We start from the raw sequence: 23,203 nt of genomic DNA on the forward strand, positions 1-23,203 counted from the left end.
TGTTAGGGTAGCCTTTGGCGATCAAATTATTATTGTAATATATTATATTCTATTATGTTGTGGAACTGTTTTGAATAGCTTTACTAGTTACAAACATACCCTGCTTAATTGTAATTGTTACTTTGATTTGCGAGTTGTGATTAAAATTGTGCGAGTCAAGTTCTGTTGTTGGTCGTTTCAAAGTCCAGTTGTAGCAGTTCCCGAAGGTACCAGGAATTTGTGACCAGATTCCGTGTCTACACTATATATACGGGATAGTCCCTGTGCTGGCACCAAAAGCATATCGCCTAGGGCTTTCGTTTGCACACAAAACGCCGATTTTGTTTTTTTTGCGTGCAACCCTGAACGAGGCCTTTACGGCTAAATATAATGGCGTTTTGCCCAGAACACCCCAAGTGAGACCAAAATCCGAAATTTACACTCCTAAGCGAGACGACGAGCATGCCCGCCCCTTTCATATGATGAGCCCCCCCCCCCCCCCCCCCCTTCACCGGGGACTAGCTCAAGGATTATACAAAAAGCGATTTCTAAAGCACTCAGCGTGATAATTATTATGTCAGATCTATATGGAATATCTCCATCATCAAACGTGACTGTCACGTACGTGTTCAGTGGAATGTTTATCTCTCTTAGTTGACTCGACATAAAAACGGTTAAGAGAATATGGAATATCTTTATGTACAACTCGGTGTTCGATGTTGGAGTGCTGCTTATGCTTTTATTTGACTGATAAACTGGAGAAGTAACACAATCATACTAAATGGACAATAAACATAAGGATTTAGGACAGCAAAATGATATGCTTCGGAGCTCTTTGGCCTCTTTGGAAGCAACCTATACCATTCGTAAGGTGACCGGGATATATTTTGTATTGTTTGGCGATTTTCAGGCTGGATTTTCAGAACTGAGATACGTTCTTTGTATAACTTCTCGAGGTCTTTGATACTAATAAATTATGCTCCGACTTCTTAAAAACAATTACAATAATGTAAAATTAGTAAAAGTAAAAAAAAAAAAAAGAAGTTAACTGAGATTTGTCAAAACTTAGCTGATACTGAGAATCGGCTAGTCTGTAGTCTCGAGGTCGCGAACTCCAAGGCTAAGGTCTCCCGCTCTATTTTTGAGTATCGACTCTCCGTATCCGTCAGCGTGCGGCTCACGTAGTGGACCGGTTGGTATCCATATGGAGTCTTCTGAAAGAGTCCACCTCTGAGTGCTGTCGTGCTACCGTCGCAGATGACCAGCGTGTCTCGCTCGGGAAAGTACAGTACAAGCACGGGTGCTTTGGTTATCGCGCTTTTTAGGTCAGTCTTCAAAAGCGTCTTGTTGAGCTGTTGACCAGACAAACTGGTCGGGCTCGAACTCGAACTCGAATCCAAATTCGATGGTTCCCTACTACCGCCACCACCGCCGCTTGTATTATTTCAACAGACGAGTAATAACCAGACGCTTTGTTCGATCAAGAAAGGTTCTCAATTGTATCAACAAACTCAATTTCGCTGTGAATTTAGCCGGAATTTACATCAAATTTGATTTTCTGCGCCCTGTGCACCCAACCAATCCGTACGTTGGCAAATTACATAGTTTACTAAACTGAATTACTATTCTTCAAACATTCATGTAAAATAAAGTGGAATATTAATTGAATTTATATAACTTTATTTTTGAACCACAGATAAATCGCAGGGAGTGATATGCCCATTGGGAAGCGGTGTGTTTTTTTTAAAAAACTACTGGTGTTCCCTTATCCCTATCTTTTACGTAATAAATTAAACTGGGATGTTACTCAGAATAAAAAAAAAAAAAACAGCGGGCAGGTAGCACCTTTTCCCCAACAATATTTGATTTTGCAGCTAAGTCATTTCTATGAATTTCCCTTTCTTAAACATATGACACTGTTGCCTATAAGAAAAGTCTGTGGAGAAGGACGGACCACTAAGACCTCAGATCAGAACATCGTTAACGCATCGGTCAAGGTGCCCGGTTCTTGAAAGTCCCGGTAACTTGCCGAGCCCGATAAGTATATGTTTTCGCCGATTACACAGTGATTACAGACATGGTACTTGGCCAATATTTTCATAGAATTATAAGAGTTTAAAATTTAGTATTCAAAGCTAACAAAAATTGACTTCTGTTAAGAAACATTTAACATCAAAGACACCGGCTTATTGGGCCCAGCCAAAAAGGACTTTTGAGAAACGGGCCTAGGAAATTTGTAAACTGGTAATGTGACCCAATAAATGTGTCCAAGATAACTAGACAATGGTATCCTCACGCCACTTTCACTTTCGCATCGTCACCTTCTGAACAGATCGAAACTGTTTTATTTTGTTGGACGCCATTTATAGACCATGTTTAGTATCTACATTTTGCGAAACAAAAAATATTCGTACACATCCTTCGTTAGGGGAAGAAGGGGGAGGGTGGGTCCGATTTCATTTGGGAAAGTGTTTTATAGTAGTGCAACTCCTATTCCAACTCGAACTTCAACTCGAAGTCCAACTCGAAGTCCGACTCGAACTCGAACTCGAACTCGAATCCAAACTCGATGATTCGAGATTCCCTTGGCTTGCTGGCTACGCGTTTGTCTTGCTAACTTGCCTTTGAAGTGTCAAGCTCCTTGGAAGCGTTGCTTCGTGATTGTTGTTGTTAAGTTTCGTCTTCGTTGATTTCGGTTTCCCTGGAGCGCTTACCGTTTGAATGGAATTTTCGGTAGTTTTTTCGGGACAAATGGAACTGCACTTTTTCACGCTAAGGAAACGGAGCGGATTGAGCCGTATCATTTGATGGGAAGGTGGGCCGGGGTCTGGGTACGTATCAACAAGAAACATGGCGGCTGAACTTCCCGTCATGTTAGACGTTTTAGCGGACGACTTAGAAAATAATTTTTAGGTGAAGAAGACGACGATTTCCTCGTTTTGTCTTCTGCAGCATCTATATTTGCAAGGAAAATTTTACTGAAATTGAATCCTTGGATATTTTGAGCAAACGATAGCAACGTATTCTCTAGATGAATTTAAAGCTCATTTTCGTAGTCAGAGGGCAACATGTGAAATTGTGGTGAGGGAGGTCACGGCTACGGGAAATATACCTGCTGGAAACCCATTCGGAAGACTGGAAACAAGGAAACAAATTTTAATTTACCTTTGGTGTGTAGCGAATCAGGAGAGCGTACGACTTGTTGCTGATAGATTTAACGTTACATTTAGACACACATTGCATCGATAAACGTTTTGGAAATCTGCCACCATCTTTCAGATCTTTAGCATTCTTTCTCGGAAGTATGACCGTGAAGAGCCTGTCACTGGTATTAAATTTGAACAAATGGTACATAAATTTCCAAGAATTCCGGTAAAAGCGAGTAAAAGGGAATACCTCGAAAGGTATTTCCTTTTTTCCGAAAACATTCCACCGGGATAAACCGTTCCATTTGAATTCTCCCCGGAATTACCGAAAATACCATTCAAATGGTAAGCGCTCCTCGTTCAGCTTTTGACTTCGCGATGCATACACTTGCGTAATGATTTATTCCGCAGTAATAACATATGGCTCCATAGCTGGACATGTTTCGTGTCTTCTAGTGATGCCACGTCGCAGACATTGTGGGCTCGAGTTATCGGGTTTCTTGAAGAATATTTTTCGAACCTTCTCTGTTAAGTGCGCAGCGTCGACTTTTTTAGGCGTATTAGGGTAGGGCATCCTTCACCGATATGGTTCAGTTTGATCCTCGTCGCCAATGTAGAATTGTTCTTTTTGGTGGTGTTTTCGGCACGACGCCGGATGTCCTGAAAGTGTTTTGTTTTTGTAACGCCCCGGCTGAGGACGTTAGCAGCAACGGCAACGGAATGCTTGGAATCCTTTTACCCAATCGCAGATAATTGGCTTAACTAATTAAAATGCAGCATTCTGATTGGCTAAAATCTTCGAAAAGGTGATTTTTCTCCGATTTGTCTCGATTTAGCTGTCGGAAATGCCGAAAATGGATTCGAATAGGACACGACTTATTGTCTTGCAACTTCGTGTAAAAATCGTATGTGGGGAACCCGATGTTTTCCGCCCACGAAGGTTCAGATCCTACCGACGCGTGGAAGCCATTTCGTGAGCTCAAGTTGGCGTGGTTTGTTCCCTTTTATTCCATCGGAAACGTACTAAAATTTGTAAATATCACATCTCAGTTGTAAATAGTTGTATATAGTCTCTTTGTGTGTGATCTTCAAGTGATTTTTCCATGCCGTTTTCTGCTTGGTGTTGTTGTTCACGCCAGGAGGAGTCTGGAAGAGTGGAAGCATGGCGAGGTTGATTCGAAGAATCTGCCACTCTGCACGCCTGAGGAATATTCGACGTTTGTTCCAGACCAAAGATGGACAGGCCGCAAGAGGAAGATTTGTATATATTGTCGGTCAAGATTGGAAATGGAAGCCAAGTGTAGTAGACTTGAGGTAAGCTAAGTTTTCTCTCTGGAGTGTTTTCACATGACGTCACGGCGGCCATGTCGGTGTCCCAAAACAAGGAAATGACGGCCATATTGGTGTCCCAAACAAAACCTCTGGGAATTTAACTCTATTTTTATGCAAATACTTTCTTTTGTTTCAGTCAACTAATATGTCCGGTAGTCACGTGAATGAAAACGTTTCTGATCTCACATAAGCTTTGTAATGCCCATTGTGATCGTGCAAAAGAACACAACTGATGCATGTTCCGCAGTATTTGTGGCGAATTTTCTTTGTTGGCTTAGTCATTTGTTTACGCACCAGTTTTTGTAGCAAGTACAATGCAAAACAATTGAATAAAAATGAATATAAAAAAACGAACAAAAGAAACATTTTTCAAGATGATGATACCAAAGAGAAAGCGTGCGCTGTATTTTATGAGCCAATGAATCATGAGTCCAATTATAAGTCAGGTCAGACAATAGTGATTAGGGTTAAGCACTGACTCGAAATTGCTGGCATTTATTTTGGTTGACTCATGACTCAAAAAGGCATTGACTCATTGACTCGTTGACTCATTCACTGGTATACAAAGTGAATTCATAAAAAAAAAAACACATTTTGAAAACTGAGTATTTAAGACATCAGCCCTATACTGTTTGCATGAAGAAAACGAAACTCCTGTTCCGGTTTATATGATTTTGCACTCACCCAAGTGTGCAACAGGCGTGATTATTTCAAGAATTATTTGTTGGACGCTCTACCATAAACATCTTTTCTTTGGTCATTGTTCCAATTACAGAGTGACCATTTTATCTTTTCCAATATAATAATGATAAAAATGGGCACAACTTTAATGAGAGCGTAGATTGTACCAGCTTACTAACTTGCACGGTAGATCCAAAATGAAATTGTTTGGAATCCTAAACTAATTTTGATCTTGAGACGGAATTATGGGTGTTACATTGGTGGCTAGCTGGAAGAAAATAATTATATTCTTTATTGGGTCAAGTCATGAAGCGACAGCATAGCATAAAGCAAAGGAAAAGACTGATTTTTCTGATGATCTGATGATCGCTTAGTTCGTGAAACTCGAGTAACAACTTTCTGTCTTTTCAGTTGTATACTATTTGTTTATCTCTTGCTCTGCATGTCTATGCATAGGGCACTCCAAAGATAAGTAAAACAATCTCAATGAATTACATGTATTGTGATTCATTCATTTATACATGTGTTTTTGTTGTTTGTTTTGGTTGGGGGAATTTATTTTTTTGTCAAGTATCTCGACATTTCTAGAACTAGTTGTAGCTCTGGGTTAGTTGTTTATACTTTTGTTTATGCGTCCCTTTGATAATAATTTTTTGACATCTTTCTTCTTGTTATATTGTTTTTGCCAAGGATGTTTGCTCCAGGCTTGAGGTAGATATTGCAATACCAGTTACAGAAGTAAATGATGATACTCAGGGATTTCTACCTTAGCCACATGTGAAAAGCATGATCAAAGTACACAACGACCCGTTGTTCCTTTACTTCCCTATAAAGACCAAACTGAGTGTGGCCAAAGAGAGATGAGGGCTGAACTGATTTCAATAATCAAACACGTGGCTCTCCCAAATGTGCTTTATGAAGAGAGTGATATGTCACAATTTATCAGGGACGTGGGGAAGAGCAAAAAGGTGTAGATTTGTCCAGTGCGGTAAAAGGGAAAGGGCTTGTCAGTATTGTTTTTGGCATCATTGTACCGTCACCCACGGGGTGTGTAAGTATTTCGAACCTTAGGCTATTTTTCAAACGCTCGGGGCACGAGACATCTGAATAAAGCCGTTAACGATGGCTCTCAACGGAAAATCTTGCAGATATTGGCGACCTTTTATGCTCTCTTCATGTAAATGGCTCCGGTTAAATGGCTCGAATGGGTAAAAGAACTATCGTGCGTGGTCCATGTGGAATTTCGAGTCGATCGGAGGCTCCTTAAGGAATTTACGGCTGTTTTCCCTCAGCGGATCCGGCTTCAAGTACCCAACCTTGGGTTGGGATATATAGAGAAAATCAATAGAACTAAAACTCACTGAAATCGCGCTAAATCGCTCCAAAGACCACATAGGGGAAAGGACAACAGACAAGGGAGTTCAGGTAGGGAAACCTTTTGTTGAAAATTCGTTGGTATTTTAAAATTGAAGCGGGAATCGTTTTTTTTTCCCATACAAATCCTTATAATTTCGCCGTTACGCAATGCTCGCCGTGACGCTCAAATTACAACACTCGGAAAAGTCACGCACGGCCTATATCTCTCGTAGAGGTTAGGGTACCTGTGGGAGTACCCTTATCGATTTCTGCAAGAGCAGTTTGGTTGATCCCCAACACTGTTACCGCTGCAAGGGTTCACAGCATGCTCTTTGGTCGTGGTGGAACACCGTCATCAAAGTTCAAGTTCAAACGGCAATGTGTGAGCCCATCTGTTTTGGAGGAACCGTCAGAGTTCTTTATGAGGGATAATGTCTCCAGGCCTTCTTCCTGCAGAAGCATAGTTGTTAATGGTCAAGAAAGTCCAGTGAGATACTGGAAAGACTATCAAGTTTCTTGTTAACCAGTACCTGCTGGAGTTCCCTGGTGGTGTAAAGCGAACGTACATTTACAGCCATCTACCACCCAGCTTCAGATCTGACACAATGTTGGCATTTGTGATGACTATGGTCATTCAAATTATGAAAAGCTGCTGTCCTTACTGAGTGAAATTGAACTGAAAGTAGGTGTTTCTTTGAAAGAAGAGAAACTTAAGGTGTTGAAACATCAGCGGTTTATGAACAATCAGTTTAGCAAAGTTGCTGAGAGGCACTCTTCTTGCCTCGAACTTTGCATGGGACATGCCTTTGGATCATGCACAGAGTCTCATCCAAGCTGCTGTTCGGATGTTGTTGCCTTGGAAAAAGTAGAGAAGGTTGCCAAAGACGACATAAACAGGGTGGCTGACACTGCTGCAAAGGACAAACTGGAAGAAGAGCTGAAGGAGGTGATTAGCAGCCATGCACTGTATGCTAGCCACCTGTTGAGGACAAAGCACCAGGCAGACTACCACAAGTTCCACTTCAACAATCTTCAGCTAGGTGATGCCATTGTCATCATTGAGTACAAGATGAAACTTGAACTTGGTGTCCGTTTACGTGAATATCAGCGGGATTGGTATGGCAAGAGAGGCATATCACTCCGTGGCCTCTTGTCATAGCTCAAGTGGATGAAAAAACAAAGGTAAGCGAGGTTCTTGATTTGTGGAGTGACGACACGAAGCAGGATTCGTGGTTTAGTCAGAGCGTACTTCGTTAAGCGACTTAAAGTTGATGGGTATTTTCACGAGTAAGATTACATTCCATTCTATTAATTTGAGGAGATCATGCGTGCGAATAAATCAATTTGAATAATGTAGCGGGATATACAGACGGCACTCGCATGTACATCCTTGTTTATGCGCTTGAGTTTTAACCCACACAGGCCCGTAGCAAGGCTAAAACAACTGAGGGGGCTCAGCAAAATGGTTAAACAAAACTACCCCCCCCCCCCCCCCCGGCACCCCAAAAAAATTGACTGATTAGGGAGTTTAAGATGCAACGAGAACATTAAACAGTAGATTTAGTAAGTAAAACAATAACTTTGCACCTGCATCACACTTTTTGGTACATCTTTTTTGCCGTTTTTTTTTATGTGGACTACCATGTGAAGTTTCCTAATTTTACGTTTGAAGGAGGACGTAAACAAACGACGGCAAATGTTTCTTTTTCTTATAAAATTTGGCCTTAACCGGGCAGTAAGAATCCGACTGTGAGAGAATTTTTTCTCTGGCTCTTGGGAGGACATATTTGTGTGTCTTTCGACAACGCGCGAACACTAAATTGTTATACACTAAGGAGGTTTAAGGACATTTGTATTGCTATAAATGAGCGGATGTCTTAGAAAACAAATAGTTTATTTTAACAGCTTTTAGGGCTTAAGATTGGTTGATTTCGATTCATTTTGGTTCTTATTTCCGATTCACAAGGTAGGAGTACCTTTGTTGTTGTTGTTGTTGTATATAAAAACAAGCTGTTAGCGAAGGAAACTGAAAGGTAGTAAACACATTTTTAAAGGGCGGTGAAAAGGCATTTGCAGCGTCAGAGTTTAAGACCGATGGCTGCACGTTAATTTGGTTTAATTATTTATTTTTTGGCAAACTGTTTTGTAACTTCCAAAAATTCTGGGGAGGCTCAAGCCCCCCCTGCCCCTCCCCCTGCTATGGGCCTGCCACAAAGGAGCCTATTTCAACAAAGGCTGAGATTGCTAACAGTTGAGCCAGGAGAAGAAGAGCAGAGGCATATTTTTTTCTTTTCTCAAAGGAAGATATACCGCAGCAGGAAAATGGCATGGGTTCTTGAGAGGGTGCAATTCTGGTTCAAACGCCGATAATATTTGGCGAGAACATTTTCGTATCTCGAGGCAAACGTTCCAATTCGTTGGCAATTTGGTTGGACCACATCTCTTGCGACAAGACACGAACATGAGACAAGCGATTCCAGGGGAAAAGCGCGAAGAATAAAAATAGAAGACGTTCTTTTTACGATCTGACAAGTAAGTTCCGTAAGTTCCTTCTCATTGGCGGAATTTGCGAGTTGCAAAAGCAACTGTTTTCATAAGATTTCCGGTTGTCACTCGCTAAGCGACTTGAAAAATCGATCGTGAAAACACGGAACTAATCACAATTGTATATTGCCCTGGTTACGTAGTTATGCGTTGCGTTATTCAAATGTCAATCATAATATCAGATTGCGACATAAACAATAGTTTAATTAGCAAAACACTGGCTCTGCACGTGCATTTCTTTGCCGTCCTCTGCAAAACAACGTGAAATGACCACATTCAAGGTTTTATAGAGAACGTACATGAACACATGATGATTAATTTTTATTTCTCTTTCTGAACGTTAAAGCCACCCGTACGGCGTAAGCTTTTGGATAATTCAGCCACATTGCACAAACTAAATGAGTAGAATTTACCCGGGGGGGGTATTCCCCAGAATTCTTGGTGGGGGTGTGCCGCCCAGGTCTTCAAATCCCGACCCTATTTCAGACCTAAACATGCCATTTTCCACACCCGTTTTCAGACCTGACCTCTAAAATTCATACCCGTTTTCAGACCTGATGATTATGCATCAGTGCCGAACGGAAGTTGACGCAAGGAGTAAAAGTAAGCTGGAATGACATAGTTTATCTATTTCTTTTTCTCGCTATCAGTTACTCGTTCCAGTTACGTACTGAGAAGAAAAATATGTTTGTAAGCTTTCGTAAATGTTCCCCGCCCCAAAAACCCGACCCGATTTCAGACCGTAATTGTCAAAATCTATACCCTATTTCAGACCAAAACGGCTCAAAAACCATACCCTTTGGGGCGGCACATACCTATATACCTTATATAGGAGAGTACCCCCCCCCCCCCCGGGAGAATTTATCGCGAATTTAATTTTTACGTTCCGTTTTCGTTGGCGTCGTTGTCGTCTCTGCTTAAGGTCCCATTATGTTGCATGACGCCACGGACAAAGAATGTGCCATGAAGAAACTGCCCTTTGATATTCAGAAACTGCTTTACTAGCACATTCCCATTTCTAATTTGGTCCCATTTAAATCACTGAAGAACAATAACTTAACCAAGCCCATGCAGCCTGTTGTTGATTTGATTGATTATGATTAGTTAATGATTTATCGCTTCAGAAAACGCGAAATTTAATTTTTAAGTTCCCATTTCGTTGGCGCCTTCGTCGTCTCTGCTTAAGGTCTCATTTTGTTGCACGACGCCGCGGACAAAGCTTGTGCCATGAAGAAACTCAGGAAACTGTCCTTTGATATTCAGAAACTGCTTTACTAGCACATTCCCATTTCTAATTTTGTCCCATTTAAATCACTGAAGAACAATAACTTAACCAAGCCCGTGCAGCCTTTTCTTGATTTGATTGATTGTGATTAGTTAATGATTTATCGCTTCAGAAAACGCGAAATTTAATTTTTAAGTTCCGTTTTCGTTGGCGCCTTCGTCGTCTCTGCTTAAGGTCTCATTATGTTGCACGACGCCACGGACAAAGAATGTGCCATGAAGAAAGTCAGAAAACTGCCCTTTGATATTCAGAAACTGCTTTACTAGCACATTCCCATTTCTAATTTGGTCCCATTCAAATCACTGAAGAACAATAACTTAACCAAGCCCGTGCAGCCCTTTGTTGATTTGATTGATTGTGATTAGTTAATGATTTATCGCTTCAGGAAACGCGAAATTTAATTTTTAAGTTCCCTTTTCGTTGGCGCCTTCGTCGTCTCTGCTGAAGGTCTCATTATGTTGCACGACGCCGCGGACAAAGAATGTGCCATGAAGAAACTCAGGAAACTGTCCTTTGATATTGAGAAACTACTTTACTAGCACATTCCCATTTTTAATTTGGTCCCATTCAAATCACTAAAGAACAATAACTTAACCAAGCCCGTGCAGCCCTTTCTTGATTTGAGTGATTGTGATTAGTTAATTAAGTTATTGCGGTCCAAATTAGCATATGGGAATCCCCCGGATAGAGTGCATGGGATTGGTAAAGTTGCTGTAGTTCAATGATTCAAATGGACCAAATTAGCAAATGGGAATTTCCCGGGCCTATAGTGCGTATTTGTGCTCCAAATCTCAAGTGACATTCAGTTATTCTCACGGTCTGCTTGCAGCAAGCTGCTTCGTTTTTGCAAAAGTCATTTATGGCCGTTTGCATCTTGTAAGAGCATGAATTCTTTGTCGGTGTACGTGTACGTCACATTTTTAGTATCGCTTCATGTTCAAAGAGGAAGAGGTGACACGCGACTGCCTCAAGTCCCGTGCAAGGAAGGGAAATTCTTTGAAGACAGCGTCTCCGACTATTTGAACTGCAGCGTTTGCGTTGAACAAGTTCATAGCAACTGCGGTCTTTGCTGTCCATGTAAGTTAACAGTTTTATATCATAAGTTTAAACCTCAGGTTTGTTTCTCCAGATGCAAGAATCTTTATGTGAATTTCGTCATTACCGTGTCTGCGCGCCTGTAGCATCATGCAACATGCTGGGAAATCAATTGAGCAGTATGTTTCTGTAACGCCCTTCGTCTTTAATTTTCCAAATGACAATTCGCCTAGTTCTTCGGAGGAAGAAAAATCCTTGGAACAAGTAATACGATAGGACCTCGGGAATAGGAGGGGCAGATTCCGAATCTGGTATCTAGATATCAGATGGCAAATAACATTCTTTGTCAGTTGCGTCATGCCGGCTGCTGGCTCTATTCTTGGCTTGCACTCACGTGACTTCCGGTACAACTTTCGATTTCCGTCCGCCATGTTGGTGTTCCAAATACTAACAGACGTTTTTGAGCCACGGAGGGCAACCGGAAATTGAATTTGTTCCTTTTTGGAGCGTTTTCACGCCATCGCGTTTGTACCGTCAAGCCATAGTCATCGACAAGAGCTTTTCCTGTCCGTGGCAAGGAGCAAAACCACGCCAAAAAGGGAACGTTCGACTTTCGGTTGTCGTCCATAGCTTACGAACGGGCGAGTACTTCATGTTAAGGTACCATATAGTCACCCACATATCCAAAAATAATATACCCCTGTATACCTATGAATTCCAAGAATACCCTTGTATACCCATGTAAACCCTAGTATACCCCTGCATATCTATTTAAACCCCTGAATACCCATGTATACCCATGGATACCCATGATTACCCCTGTATACTGATATACATGTACACCTCTATATACCCATGTATACCCCTGTATAGAGTGTTTTCACATGACGTCACGGCGGCCATGTTGGTGTCCTAAAACAAAGAAATGGCGGCCATGTTGGTGTCCCAAACTAAACCTCTGGGAATTGAACTCTATTTTTATGCAAATACTTCCTTTTGTTTCAGTAAAGCAATATGGCCGGTAGTCACGTGACTGAAAACACTCTATACCTATAAATACCCATGTAAATCCTTGTATACCCATGTAAACCCCTGTATACGCCTGTATACCTATAAATACCCATGTAAACCCTTGTATACCAATGTATACCCATGAGTACCCATGTATACTCATGTACACCTCTATATACCCATGAAAGGAGGAGAAATCAGGTATCCCATGAGTCTCCGCGAAAAATTATCGACTAGAAGGTGTCAACTATCGATGCGAAGGCGAGCGCGCAGTCCGAAATCGACTGAATTTGAACTGGCTATTTTTCCTTATTCAGGATCTTAGAATGTAAGTTAAATCATTTTGTGTATTGCTTTGGCAATTAAGTTCAAGCTTGCATTACAATTTCGCAGCTAATTTGCCTAAGAATAAAGAAAAACATACAATTGTTTGGAGTGGTATGCATGATCGACTCGCTTTGTTCGTTCGCGGCTCTCAAATGCTTGATCCAAATTTGACCCGAGCGAGTTTAATCCTGGGTACATTAGCGTGAAATCTTGCCTGTCGTTGCTCGAATAGTATCTCCTTTGAATTTTATTCAAGGTCCCCTTAAGTCCCCATGTTTTGAAGGACTTTGGGTTCGTTGAAGTTTGCCTAAATTGGCGCCAAACATGTAAACAACTGCTTAATGCTTTTATAGTAACTGCTTTTGAACGATCACTCGTTTTCCCGGTCGAAATAAACAGTACTTTAAGCACGATTCTGTTCGGTTCTATTCGTGTAAGGACATCAAGTGGTGACATAAATGCTTTGTTTTTTAAAAGTCGATATTCAAGCAAACGGTAAATGCATGGAAGAAGTCGAAGAAGAGTCGAGTGGCAAGCGGCCGTTCAATGTTTCTGATCGCAGAAACAAGCAAAGAAGCCGCTCTCGTAAGTCTTTTGGAAAACTAACGTGTCCCATGACCGTTAGAAACCGACAACAGGCTAAGTTTGACGAATTGACATAACTCTGACTGTCTAAATCTAAGCAATTCACGTAAAGCAATGGCGACGGTGAGAGCAGATCAGCGTTCACTCCGAGAAGCCCCATCGCAAATGCGAGATCGCGTATCAACATCGAGTTGATAATATAGTTGGAAGCGAGGCATTGTGGGATACCTGAATTTTCCTCCTTTATACCCATGAATACCTGGTTGCCATCCGTAGCAAGTAATTCATGTTAAGGTACCACATAGTCACCCACATATAGTCAACCACATATCCTATAATAATATACCCAGTATACCTATGTATACCACATATGAATATCCCTGTATACCCATGTAGAGGCTATATAGAGGACGAATGGCACTTCTAGATGTATTGCCCAGGTTATGATAACATTAGAAATGAGCTGCATTCTCTCGTTTTTAAGCACGATGTTTTTTTTTTCTAAAATCTAAATGATGCGGATAAGATATGGTATTTACTTACCCTAGAACATGAAATCACTTCAAAAAACAGTAGGTAAATACACATATTTGATGTTTCAGAAGAGAAAAGACGTCCTAAATTCGAAATATATTTATACAATTTTATACCAATTGTATTAGAAGTTATTGTATGATCTTTTAGTTAATTAGTCAATCTAGTAGATATCATAACCTTTATTGTAACAAGACCAATACCTCTCTTTGAGGGTAAGGCGCAATAAAGAGTCACTGTTTACTGTTACATGTATAGGGTGTATACCCCTGTATATCACTCTATAGCCATAAAGACCGATGAATACCTATTTAAACCTTTGTACACGCCTATATACCCCATGTGAAACAACAACAACAACAAGCTTTTTTTTGTATGACTATAATAAATACAGTATTGCAAAAGCTTTTCATAGTATATGCAGACTGCCGCTGCAGGAGTATACTGAGATTTAAGTGGATATACAGGGGTATACTGAGATTAACATGGATATACCGGGGTATACAGGGGTTTATATAGGTATAGAGGGGTATACTAAGATTTACATAAGTAAAATGGGGTAAACTGAGATAAACATGAATATACAGGGGTATACAGGGGTTTAAATAGGTATACAGGGGTACATGTACATGAGTAAACAGGGTTATACTGAGATTTACATGGGTATACAGGGGTATATAGGGGTTTATATAGGTATACAGGGGTACATGTATACTACGATTTACATGAGTAAACAGCGTTATACTGAGATTTACATGGGTATACAGGGGTATACTAGGGTTTACATGGGTATACAAGGGTATTCATTGGTATTTTAATATAGGTATACATGGGTATACTGAGGTTTACATGGGTTTACATAGGTATTCCATGTAAACCCATGCATACCCATGTAAACCTCAGTATACCCCAGTATACCCCTGTAACCCCTTGTATACCCCTGGGTATACGTGGGTATACAAGGGTTTACATAGGTATGCGTGGGTTTGGGTGGATATACTAGGGTATTTGGGTGTCATAGGTATACAGGGGTATACTGAGGCTTACATGGGTACACAGGAGAATACAAGGGTTTACATAGGTATGCTTGGGTTTACATGGGTATACTACGTTGGGTATACATGGGTATTCATAGGTATACAGGGGTAAACTGAAGTTTACATGGGTATACAGGAGAATACAAGGGTTAACATAGGTATTCATGGGTCTACATGGGTATACAGGGGTATACTAAGGTTTACATGGGTATACAGGGGTATACAAGGGTTTTTATAGGTATACAGGGGTAAACTGAGATTTACATGAGTAAACAGGGGTATACTGAGATTTGCATGGATAAAGAGGGGTATACAAGGATTTACATGGGTATAGAGGGGTATCTTGAGGTTTACATGGGTGTACATGGGTATGTGTGGATTTACATTGGTATTCATGGGTATACAGGGGTATCCTAGGGTTTAAATGGGTATACAAGGGTAGTCATTGGTAGTTATAGGTATACACGGGTATACTGAGGTTTACATGGGTGTACAGGGGTATACAAGGGTTTACATAGGTATTCGTGGGTTTACATGGGTATAACATACAGGGGTATTCATGTGTATGCATAGGTATGCAGGGGTATACTGAAGTTTACATGGCTAAAAAGGGGTATATGCATATTAAACTCTGTTCTCTCCTGGAAGGTATCGATTGTTCTGATTGTCTTCAACAAAAAGGACCCAATCATTATCGGCGCGTATATCACGAGGGAGGGAACCCAATTATCCCTACCTGTGTGACGTCAAATCATCATTTGATTTACTCATTAAACTTGCATTAAATTTTTCTCTCCCATTTGACATTAACATTTGACAAATCAAAATAAGACGATTAAAAACTATTCAATAAAAAAAATTAGAGATTATTAGCCTTTTTTTCCATTGATCTTTCATGTGACAGTCAAAGTATTTCGAAATATATGTCGTTTGTTGATACCCTTACATCGCTTATTCTTCAGGTGCACATGAAACGGAAAGTGATTGCCTTTTCGTATCTCATCAAACCGGTCAAGATTCTCCTATATGCGGTTCTTCATTCCAGCCATGCAAGACACTACCACAAGCACTACTGATGGTTAGCAATGGAGGAAAGATTTATCTTGATGGACGGAAAAGCGAATCACATCCATACGGCTGTGTTGCAACTGAGGAAATGGAAGCGGATCTGATAGAAAAACGTGTAACAGTGCAAGGTTGGCTTTCGAAGGCTCATGTCTCCTGCTCGCTATCTTTCATTAGTTTTCGAGATTTTATGCTGACTTTCTCAAATCTTGTGTTCCACAACAGCGGTATCATTATTGGCAATGTGAACTGTTTCAGTGTCGTTGTAACCGACTGCGCGTTTGTGAACTCCTCGAAGGCGATTTTTATAGTACAACGAGAATCACGAGTCTGTAACGCTTCCTCCCTCGTTATTACTGGTTCTAAATTCTTCAACAACACACAATCCGTCTTAGTCTCCTTGTTTAACAGGTTTTTTAGTGTAAAGATCTCAAAGTGTGTTTTTCAGGGCAAGGTTGGGCGTTTTCCGGCAACGAGTCAAAAAAGAGAAGTGCGAGGTGCTGTTTACATTAGATCAGGAAACTATTCAAACAGGGTTGATATATTCGGTTCTGTAACCGATTCTATTTTTCGCGAACTTGGCCACGAAGACAATAGCTTTGCACTTTCATTTAGAAATGAAAATTTCTATAGCAAGGGAAATTTGACCTTATCAAACACCACATTTCTGAACAACGAAAACGGTCTATTTTTTTTGGGCGGATTTGACGTGCAACTGACTAAGGTGACCGTTAATTCTACTTATTGGTACGGGATTTCGGCCGGTGGACCTCCCAAACTATATCCTAACGTTTCTAGTTTAAAGGTGTGCCTGGAACAATGCATTCTGTGGAACAACAACTGTGGTGTGAGAATGGCAACAAAGTCTTGCTCATCGGCCAATAATCTCGATGGTTGTTCACCAAGCAGCCAAACACTTGTTGTCAAGAACAGTATCTTCCTTGGTGGCCATGAAACGCAAGATGATAGCTATGCGATCAGGTTTTGGGTGAAGGGTGACACATTCCTCAGACGGCCTTTTATTAACGCTGAGCTACAACTAGAAAATGTCACCTTTCAAGGATTACACCACCGCGCTTTGTCTGCAGGTTTCCAATCGAAGGTAAAAGGGATGGTTTCTGTCAAGAACTGCAAGTTTATTAACAATTCAGAGTTTGTTGATAAAATGGATGGAAGATATAGAGGAGTTGTGGAAATGGAATTTGATGACGAGGATCCCCCAAACTGTCCGAAACAAAAACGTGAAAAAAGCAACAATTCAGAACGAAGTGCAATAACTCGGCGGGCACCGGTGATATTTGAGGATAGCATCTTCCAAAATAACGTCGGAGTCTCAGCAGCTTTAGACTTATTGAACGCAAACGTGACTTTCAAAAACTGTATTTTTAAAGACAACCAAGGTTTGACTGTAGGAGGCCATGTGTATATGGAACCGGGATATGGCAGTGTCAACATCGTGAATAGCACCTTCCTTCAGACTAATTTGAATGCATCCTCAGGTGGAAAGCAACGCTCATTTCCAAGTATTGGACGCTTTCTGCATTCTGAGAGCTTGGGTCCGATCACAATTACAAACTCTTCTTTTACAGCAAATGTCCTCACAAAGTATAATCCAATGTTAGCAGCTACTAGGACAAACCTAATAACAGCTGATACCACCTCCACCTTTCGATGCCCATCTGAAAATCGGATTAAGCTGGATAAGATAACAAAAACCGAGGATTTTCAATTTACTAAAGGTAATAACACGTGTTTGACGAATGTGACTTATGTCAAACTATTTTGCGAAGAGTGTCGTGATGAGTATTATAGTCTACAAAGAAGACTGACACCCGGTTTGGACATTAACAAGAGAACCATGTGCCTTAAATGTCCTTACGGAGCATCCTGTGTAGGTGGAAACATTAAAGCCAAAAAGGACTTCTGGGGTTCGAATATGTCAACGAATCCTCCAAGTTTGCAATTTTTCCCCTGTCCGTTGGAATACTGCAGCAGCCCAAAGTACTCTAACTATTACACTTACAATGCTTGTTTTGGCAATAGATCAGGCGTGTTGTGTGGCAAGTGTTCTGATGGATACAGTGAAGCCCTGTATTCGACGTCATGTCGAAAGAAAGATAAATGTAGCGCTCACTGGTTTTGGATGACGACCGCCATCTACGTCGTTTTGTTTGCAGTCTACTTTGTGTTCAAGCCTCCCATTTTGTCAGTTTTGTATAAGCAAACTCTATGGTTTAAGAATCGTACTGGAGATGCTTATGTACAAAGATTACCACAAGAGGATGACAAAGAACACGATCCTGGATATCTGAAGATTATCTTTAATTTTTACCAAGTAGCCGAACTTGTGATGATAAAGTCTCCGGAGAAGGCTCTACACATGGTGCCATTCATCCCATCAGTCATTGCCATTTTCAATTTCCAAGTAAAGTTAGTTGATGGTAGTGTTGGCTGTCCATTTCCTGGTCTCACTGTCGTCACCAAAGAACTGTTCCTATGTTTGAAATTCCTGGCAACATTGCTTTCTGTGGGTTTCATCTTTACTATTCATCGAGCAGCAAGCTCGTCCAGGTTTATCTCCTCACCTCGGATTACAGTATATCTGGCTGTTGCCCTGGAGATACTGTTGCTTGGATACGAAAGATTAGCAGACACAACCCTTAAACTCATGCACTGCGTCCCTATAGGAATGGATTGGCACCTTTTCGTAGATGGAAACATTCAGTGTTGGCAGTGGTGGCAGTACCTTCTGATCGTCTTCATGATTGTATTCATTATTCCCCTCGTCGTGGTTCTCTTTTGGGGATCATTGTCGCTTGCTAACGACAAAATGTCAGCCAAGGAGTTCCTGACAGCTTGTGCATTCCCTTTGCCTTGTCTTCTTGTGTGGGTCGTCCGGCGCTGCAAGAAGAGAGAGGACAACGATGTGTCCTACAGAGGAAATCGCGATGATTCAGAAGAAATCAAGAAGGTCCTTCATGACCCATTTCGTGCTCCTTCTTGTGATGACCATGGGACACTGTACTGGGAAAGCGTACTGACTGGTAGAAGGTTAATCCTGCTGACAATTCACACCTTTGCGACTGATCCTATGGTTAAATTCCTTTGCTTAGATTGTGCATGTGTCCTGATTCTTGTCCATCACCTCTCTATGAGACCATTTCGCGACCGGAAAGCCAACCTATTTGAAAGCCTTTCGCTGGTGAGTCTGTTCGCTATTTGCACGTTCAGTTTAGCGGAGGCGACCTATTTCTCCGAGGGAATAGAGCCCACCGGACCCAGCGAAAGCCTCTTCCATACTTTGCAATGGATTGAGATAGTAGTGCTTGGCCTGGTCCCAGTTGTAGTGGGGATCCTGTTGGTTTTTACTTTGTTATCCCAAGTCGTTCGCTTGCTATATTATTGCGTGAAATTGCTGTCTTTTAAGCGAGTGAACTCTCTAGGTCACTTAACAGGTTCCCGTCAACGCCTGCTCAACTGTGACACTGAGGACTTGCAAACTCACTACGTTTCTTGAGCTCATAATGTAAGGCAATGGATATTTTCCCATTTTTAAAAAACTATTTCACAAAAACAAAGGCACTGCTAAATTGTGACAGTACTTGTTATGGTCATGATTACCAGAAAAATAATGCTACCTCTGAAATACAGTCAACTCTCTCATAGCGACCACTTCTCGTTAGCGACCACCTCCCGTAAGCGACCACTTTGTTCACAACCGTTTTGTTTCTCAGTTAAATACTGTTTCAAGAGCTCTCTTGTAAGCGACCACCACTCAATTTCTTAAGAGACCGCGACCACTCTTTTTAGGCCAGAAATTATACATATTCTTTTGTTTTCTGTTTACGGTAAGGGACCACTCAACATAATCAAGTATGATCGTTAGTAAATCATTACTTAGAAGTGACAAAAGTTCAATTTTTAATGACTCTACCCCGGACTGCTGACGGATAATAACAGTTTACAGACAGAGAAGATGGCTATTATTAGATCTGTAAGTAAGCGGGACAGATCTGTTCCTAAATGTTATACAAAGTTTCATCAGAAGAATGACTAAATGTGAAAAAAAAATCAAATAAATTAGTTTCTATTTGCCTAATTTAGCTGCTAAGGTAAAATTACGCTTATTTTGTTGATCTTTCCCGTAAGCACCACCTCCCGTAAGCGATCACTTTGTCGTGCACCAAGGGTGGTCGCTTACGAGAGAGTTGACTGTATGTCGCAAATACATGCATCTACACAAATCTGACGATAAACGGTGATTCATCTGGCTTAACGTTATTTTACGACGCATTGAATTTTTCATTTAATATGTGGATAAAGTTTTGTTGTTGGACACTTGTAAGAACCTGTTCCTGGCACAGATCTCAGTCTTGAATTTTTTGTAGATTTATTATATATTTTATTTGTAAGTTCAATCATAGTTTTTGTTTTCATTTATAGTTATGCACAATAAAACTGTATTTTAAAAAAAAAGAAAAAAAAGCTGCTGTTTCTATTTTCGCCCTTTTGAATGGGATTACTTTTTACAATATAATATTTGTCTTTCCAATTTGATTAGCTTTCGCGACAATGTAAAGGCTCGCTGTAGCTCAATTATTTCATATGTTGTAAAACTGCATGATTTTGAATAGCTTCGCTAGTAACAAATATACCCTAGTTGTGACTGTTAAGACGATTCATTACGAGTTTTGATTAAACTGTGCGGATCATTATGAGTTCTGTTGTTGGACACTTGAAAGAACTTGTTCCTGCCACAGATCTTAGTCTTGAATTTTTTGTAGTTTTATTATATATTTTATTTGTTTGTTTAATCGCCGGCTGATGTTAGGGCAACCTTTGGTGATCAAATTATTAGTCTATTATAATAGTTTTAACTTAACAGGGTGGTGCCCTGGCGTGGGAGCTTGTGACCCGTTCGCACCTACCCTCTTGGGATCATAGCTTTTTGTGTCTTTTCCATTTATACCCATACCCAATAATGCTGTATTACAAAAAAGAAAGAAAAAAAGCCGCTGTGCTTATTTTTGCCCTTTTGAATAGAATAACTTTTTACAATGTAATATTAGTCTTTCCAATTTGATTATCTTTCGCGACAATGTATAGGTTCGCCTAGTTCAATTATTTCATATGTTGTAAAGCTGCATGTTTTTGAATAGCTTCGCTAGTAACAAATATACCCTACTTGTAATTGTTAAGACGATTCAGTACGAGTTTTGATTAAACTGTGCAGATCACTATGAGTTCTGTTGTTGGACACTTGTAAGAACTTGTTCCTGCCACAGATCCAAGTCTTGACTTTTTTGAAGTTTTACTATATGTTTTGTTTGCTTGTTTCATCGCACTGATGTTAGGGTAGCCTTTGGCGATCAAATTATTATTGTAATATATAATGTTCTATTGTATGTTGTGGAACTGTTTTGAATAGCTTTACTGAGTTACAAACATACCCTTCTTGTAATTGTTAAGATGATTTGCGAGTTATGATTAAAACTGCATGTGCGAATCAAGTTCTGTTGTTGGTCATTTCGAAGTCCAGTTGTAGCAGTTCCCGAAGGTACCAGGAATTTGTGACCAGAAGGGTTAGGCTATGTCTACACTATACCGGATGGTTCCTGTGCTGGCACCAAAAACACATCGCATATCAAGCTTTGCCTATTGTTATGGTTTAAATTTTTTAAGACAATAAGCCTTTTGTTGTCTGTCCGTAGGGATTTTTCTCTCCTGTTTCGCGAAGTTATAATCGGGTCAAATCGGATTCATTGGACAACTTGTCGCTGATGACAATTTTTTCCAACGGTAGCCTACTTGGGAAAACGAAAACAAACTTTCCAGGGGTACGTCAACAGGTTTGACTAAGTTTTTGTCGTACTGCGCGCGCATGTTTCGGCCTGACCCAGCCATGGCGAATACGCTGGTCGTACACCTCAAAGAGTGGCAAAGAAATAACAGACTGCTCTACCTCAAAATGCCTCGGTCCACGTTTGTAGAGTACCTTCGGCGCTTTCCCTATCTTAAACTTCGAAAAAATTTTCTAGAACATGAAACTTCTTTCTCGACGATCTCTTCTGATTGCGTGAGCGAAATGGTTCTTGTCAAATGACAATAGCGGAATGATTGTTGCTAAGTGCACGCGTCTCTGTAACCATTTACATTAGCATAACTAGTACTCATTGATCATTCATGACAACAAGAAAACAATTGAGTCAACTAAGCGCGAATTTCAAAGAAGCTCAGTTGCGCTAAAAAATGTTATAGGTCGGTAACTTTTTATAAGCAATTCGCAGAACAAGCTGAATGAAGGTCATCATTAGAATTTTATTCATGTTGCACACAAGACCCGACAAACGTTGGCGGCACGCGCCTCTACTGTGGAAAGTAAAGTTTGTGTCAATTAACGGTCTGTTGACGATTAAGAGACAAAGACGAGAAAACAATGCACAACGGCCATGAAAGCGTTCAATTTATACTTACACTAGTGGAACTACTGCACTGAAAGTGGTTCGTAACTAAATTCCTCAAGAAACCTGTTACATTTTTTGAGATTGACATATGTAATCTCCAATTCATATGTTTGCAAAGAGATCCTTTCAGCTTAAAATCGAATTCCGTACCCCAGTAAAATTGTCGTTGTTCTGAGCGACATTTCCCTTATCCCACCCCCGAGAAGGGTGATATTGTCAACATCTGGTCATCAACGAAGATTTTGAATCCCGCGGTCGTAAATTTGCTAAGCGTCGGTTCTTTCAAGCTTTTGTTCTAGAAACAAAAGAGCCTCAAAGCTGCAAACAATAAAAATGGCCTTAAAAGGAAGTTAATCCACTGCCATTGTCTACCAAAAATTAAAGGCAAAGCCTGGCATAGCACACAAAACGCCGATTTCGGATGGATTTTTTGGGCCGGAGCGATGCAGTGCTGATTTGGTCTTGAAAGTGTATCGTCACCCATAGGATAGGTTTTCGTGACGCTTTCTTGAGTAGTGTGAACAGAGAATCGACTCAAAACACAAGTCAACAACGAGGAACGAGGATTGGATTCTACTGAAAAGATGGCGGCGGTCTGGGGCCACTTCTGTTCACACCAGGCCGGAGTATTTCTCACAACGGCATAAAGATACTGTCCAACGTAGTGTAGAAATGGCATTAGTTTTTCCGCCGTTTCGACGTTGACCACAAAAGTTACAGTTTCCCTCCCCTCAGCCAATGAACAACAAAATTCAGTTGTTTTGGATGGGCTTAAAATTTGTTCATGTTTAGTCGTCCCTGGGCAGGTACAGTTTTACGTGT

General features: G+C 40.6%; 1 protein-coding gene across 2 annotated transcripts; it reads left to right on the forward strand.

Moving 5' to 3' along the window:
• The first annotated feature begins 7,216 nt into the window (after positions 1-7,216).
• LOC146458253 (uncharacterized) lies at positions 7,217-21,423 on the forward strand. 2 transcript variants are annotated; one of them, XM_085090957.1, is made up of 2 exons: positions 7,217-7,676; positions 15,815-21,423. In XM_085090957.1, the coding sequence occupies exon 2, from the start codon at positions 15,928-15,930 to the stop codon at positions 19,432-19,434; it is 3,507 nt and encodes a 1,168-aa protein (XP_084947083.1). In that variant the 5' UTR covers positions 7,217-7,676; positions 15,815-15,927; the 3' UTR covers positions 19,435-21,423. The 2 variants fall into 2 exon arrangements, with proteins under 2 accessions (XP_084947083.1, XP_084947082.1); XM_085090956.1 differs by lacking the exon at positions 7,217-7,676 and adding an exon at positions 11,135-11,400.
• The last annotated feature ends 1,780 nt before the right edge of the window (positions 21,424-23,203 follow it).

This window comes from Pavona decussata, unplaced genomic scaffold (genome assembly GCF_977016875.1).
Source record: "Pavona decussata unplaced genomic scaffold, jaPavDecu1.1 SCAFFOLD_233, whole genome shotgun sequence".
In the NCBI taxonomy this organism is placed as follows: Eukaryota; Metazoa; Cnidaria; class Anthozoa; order Scleractinia; family Agariciidae; genus Pavona; species Pavona decussata.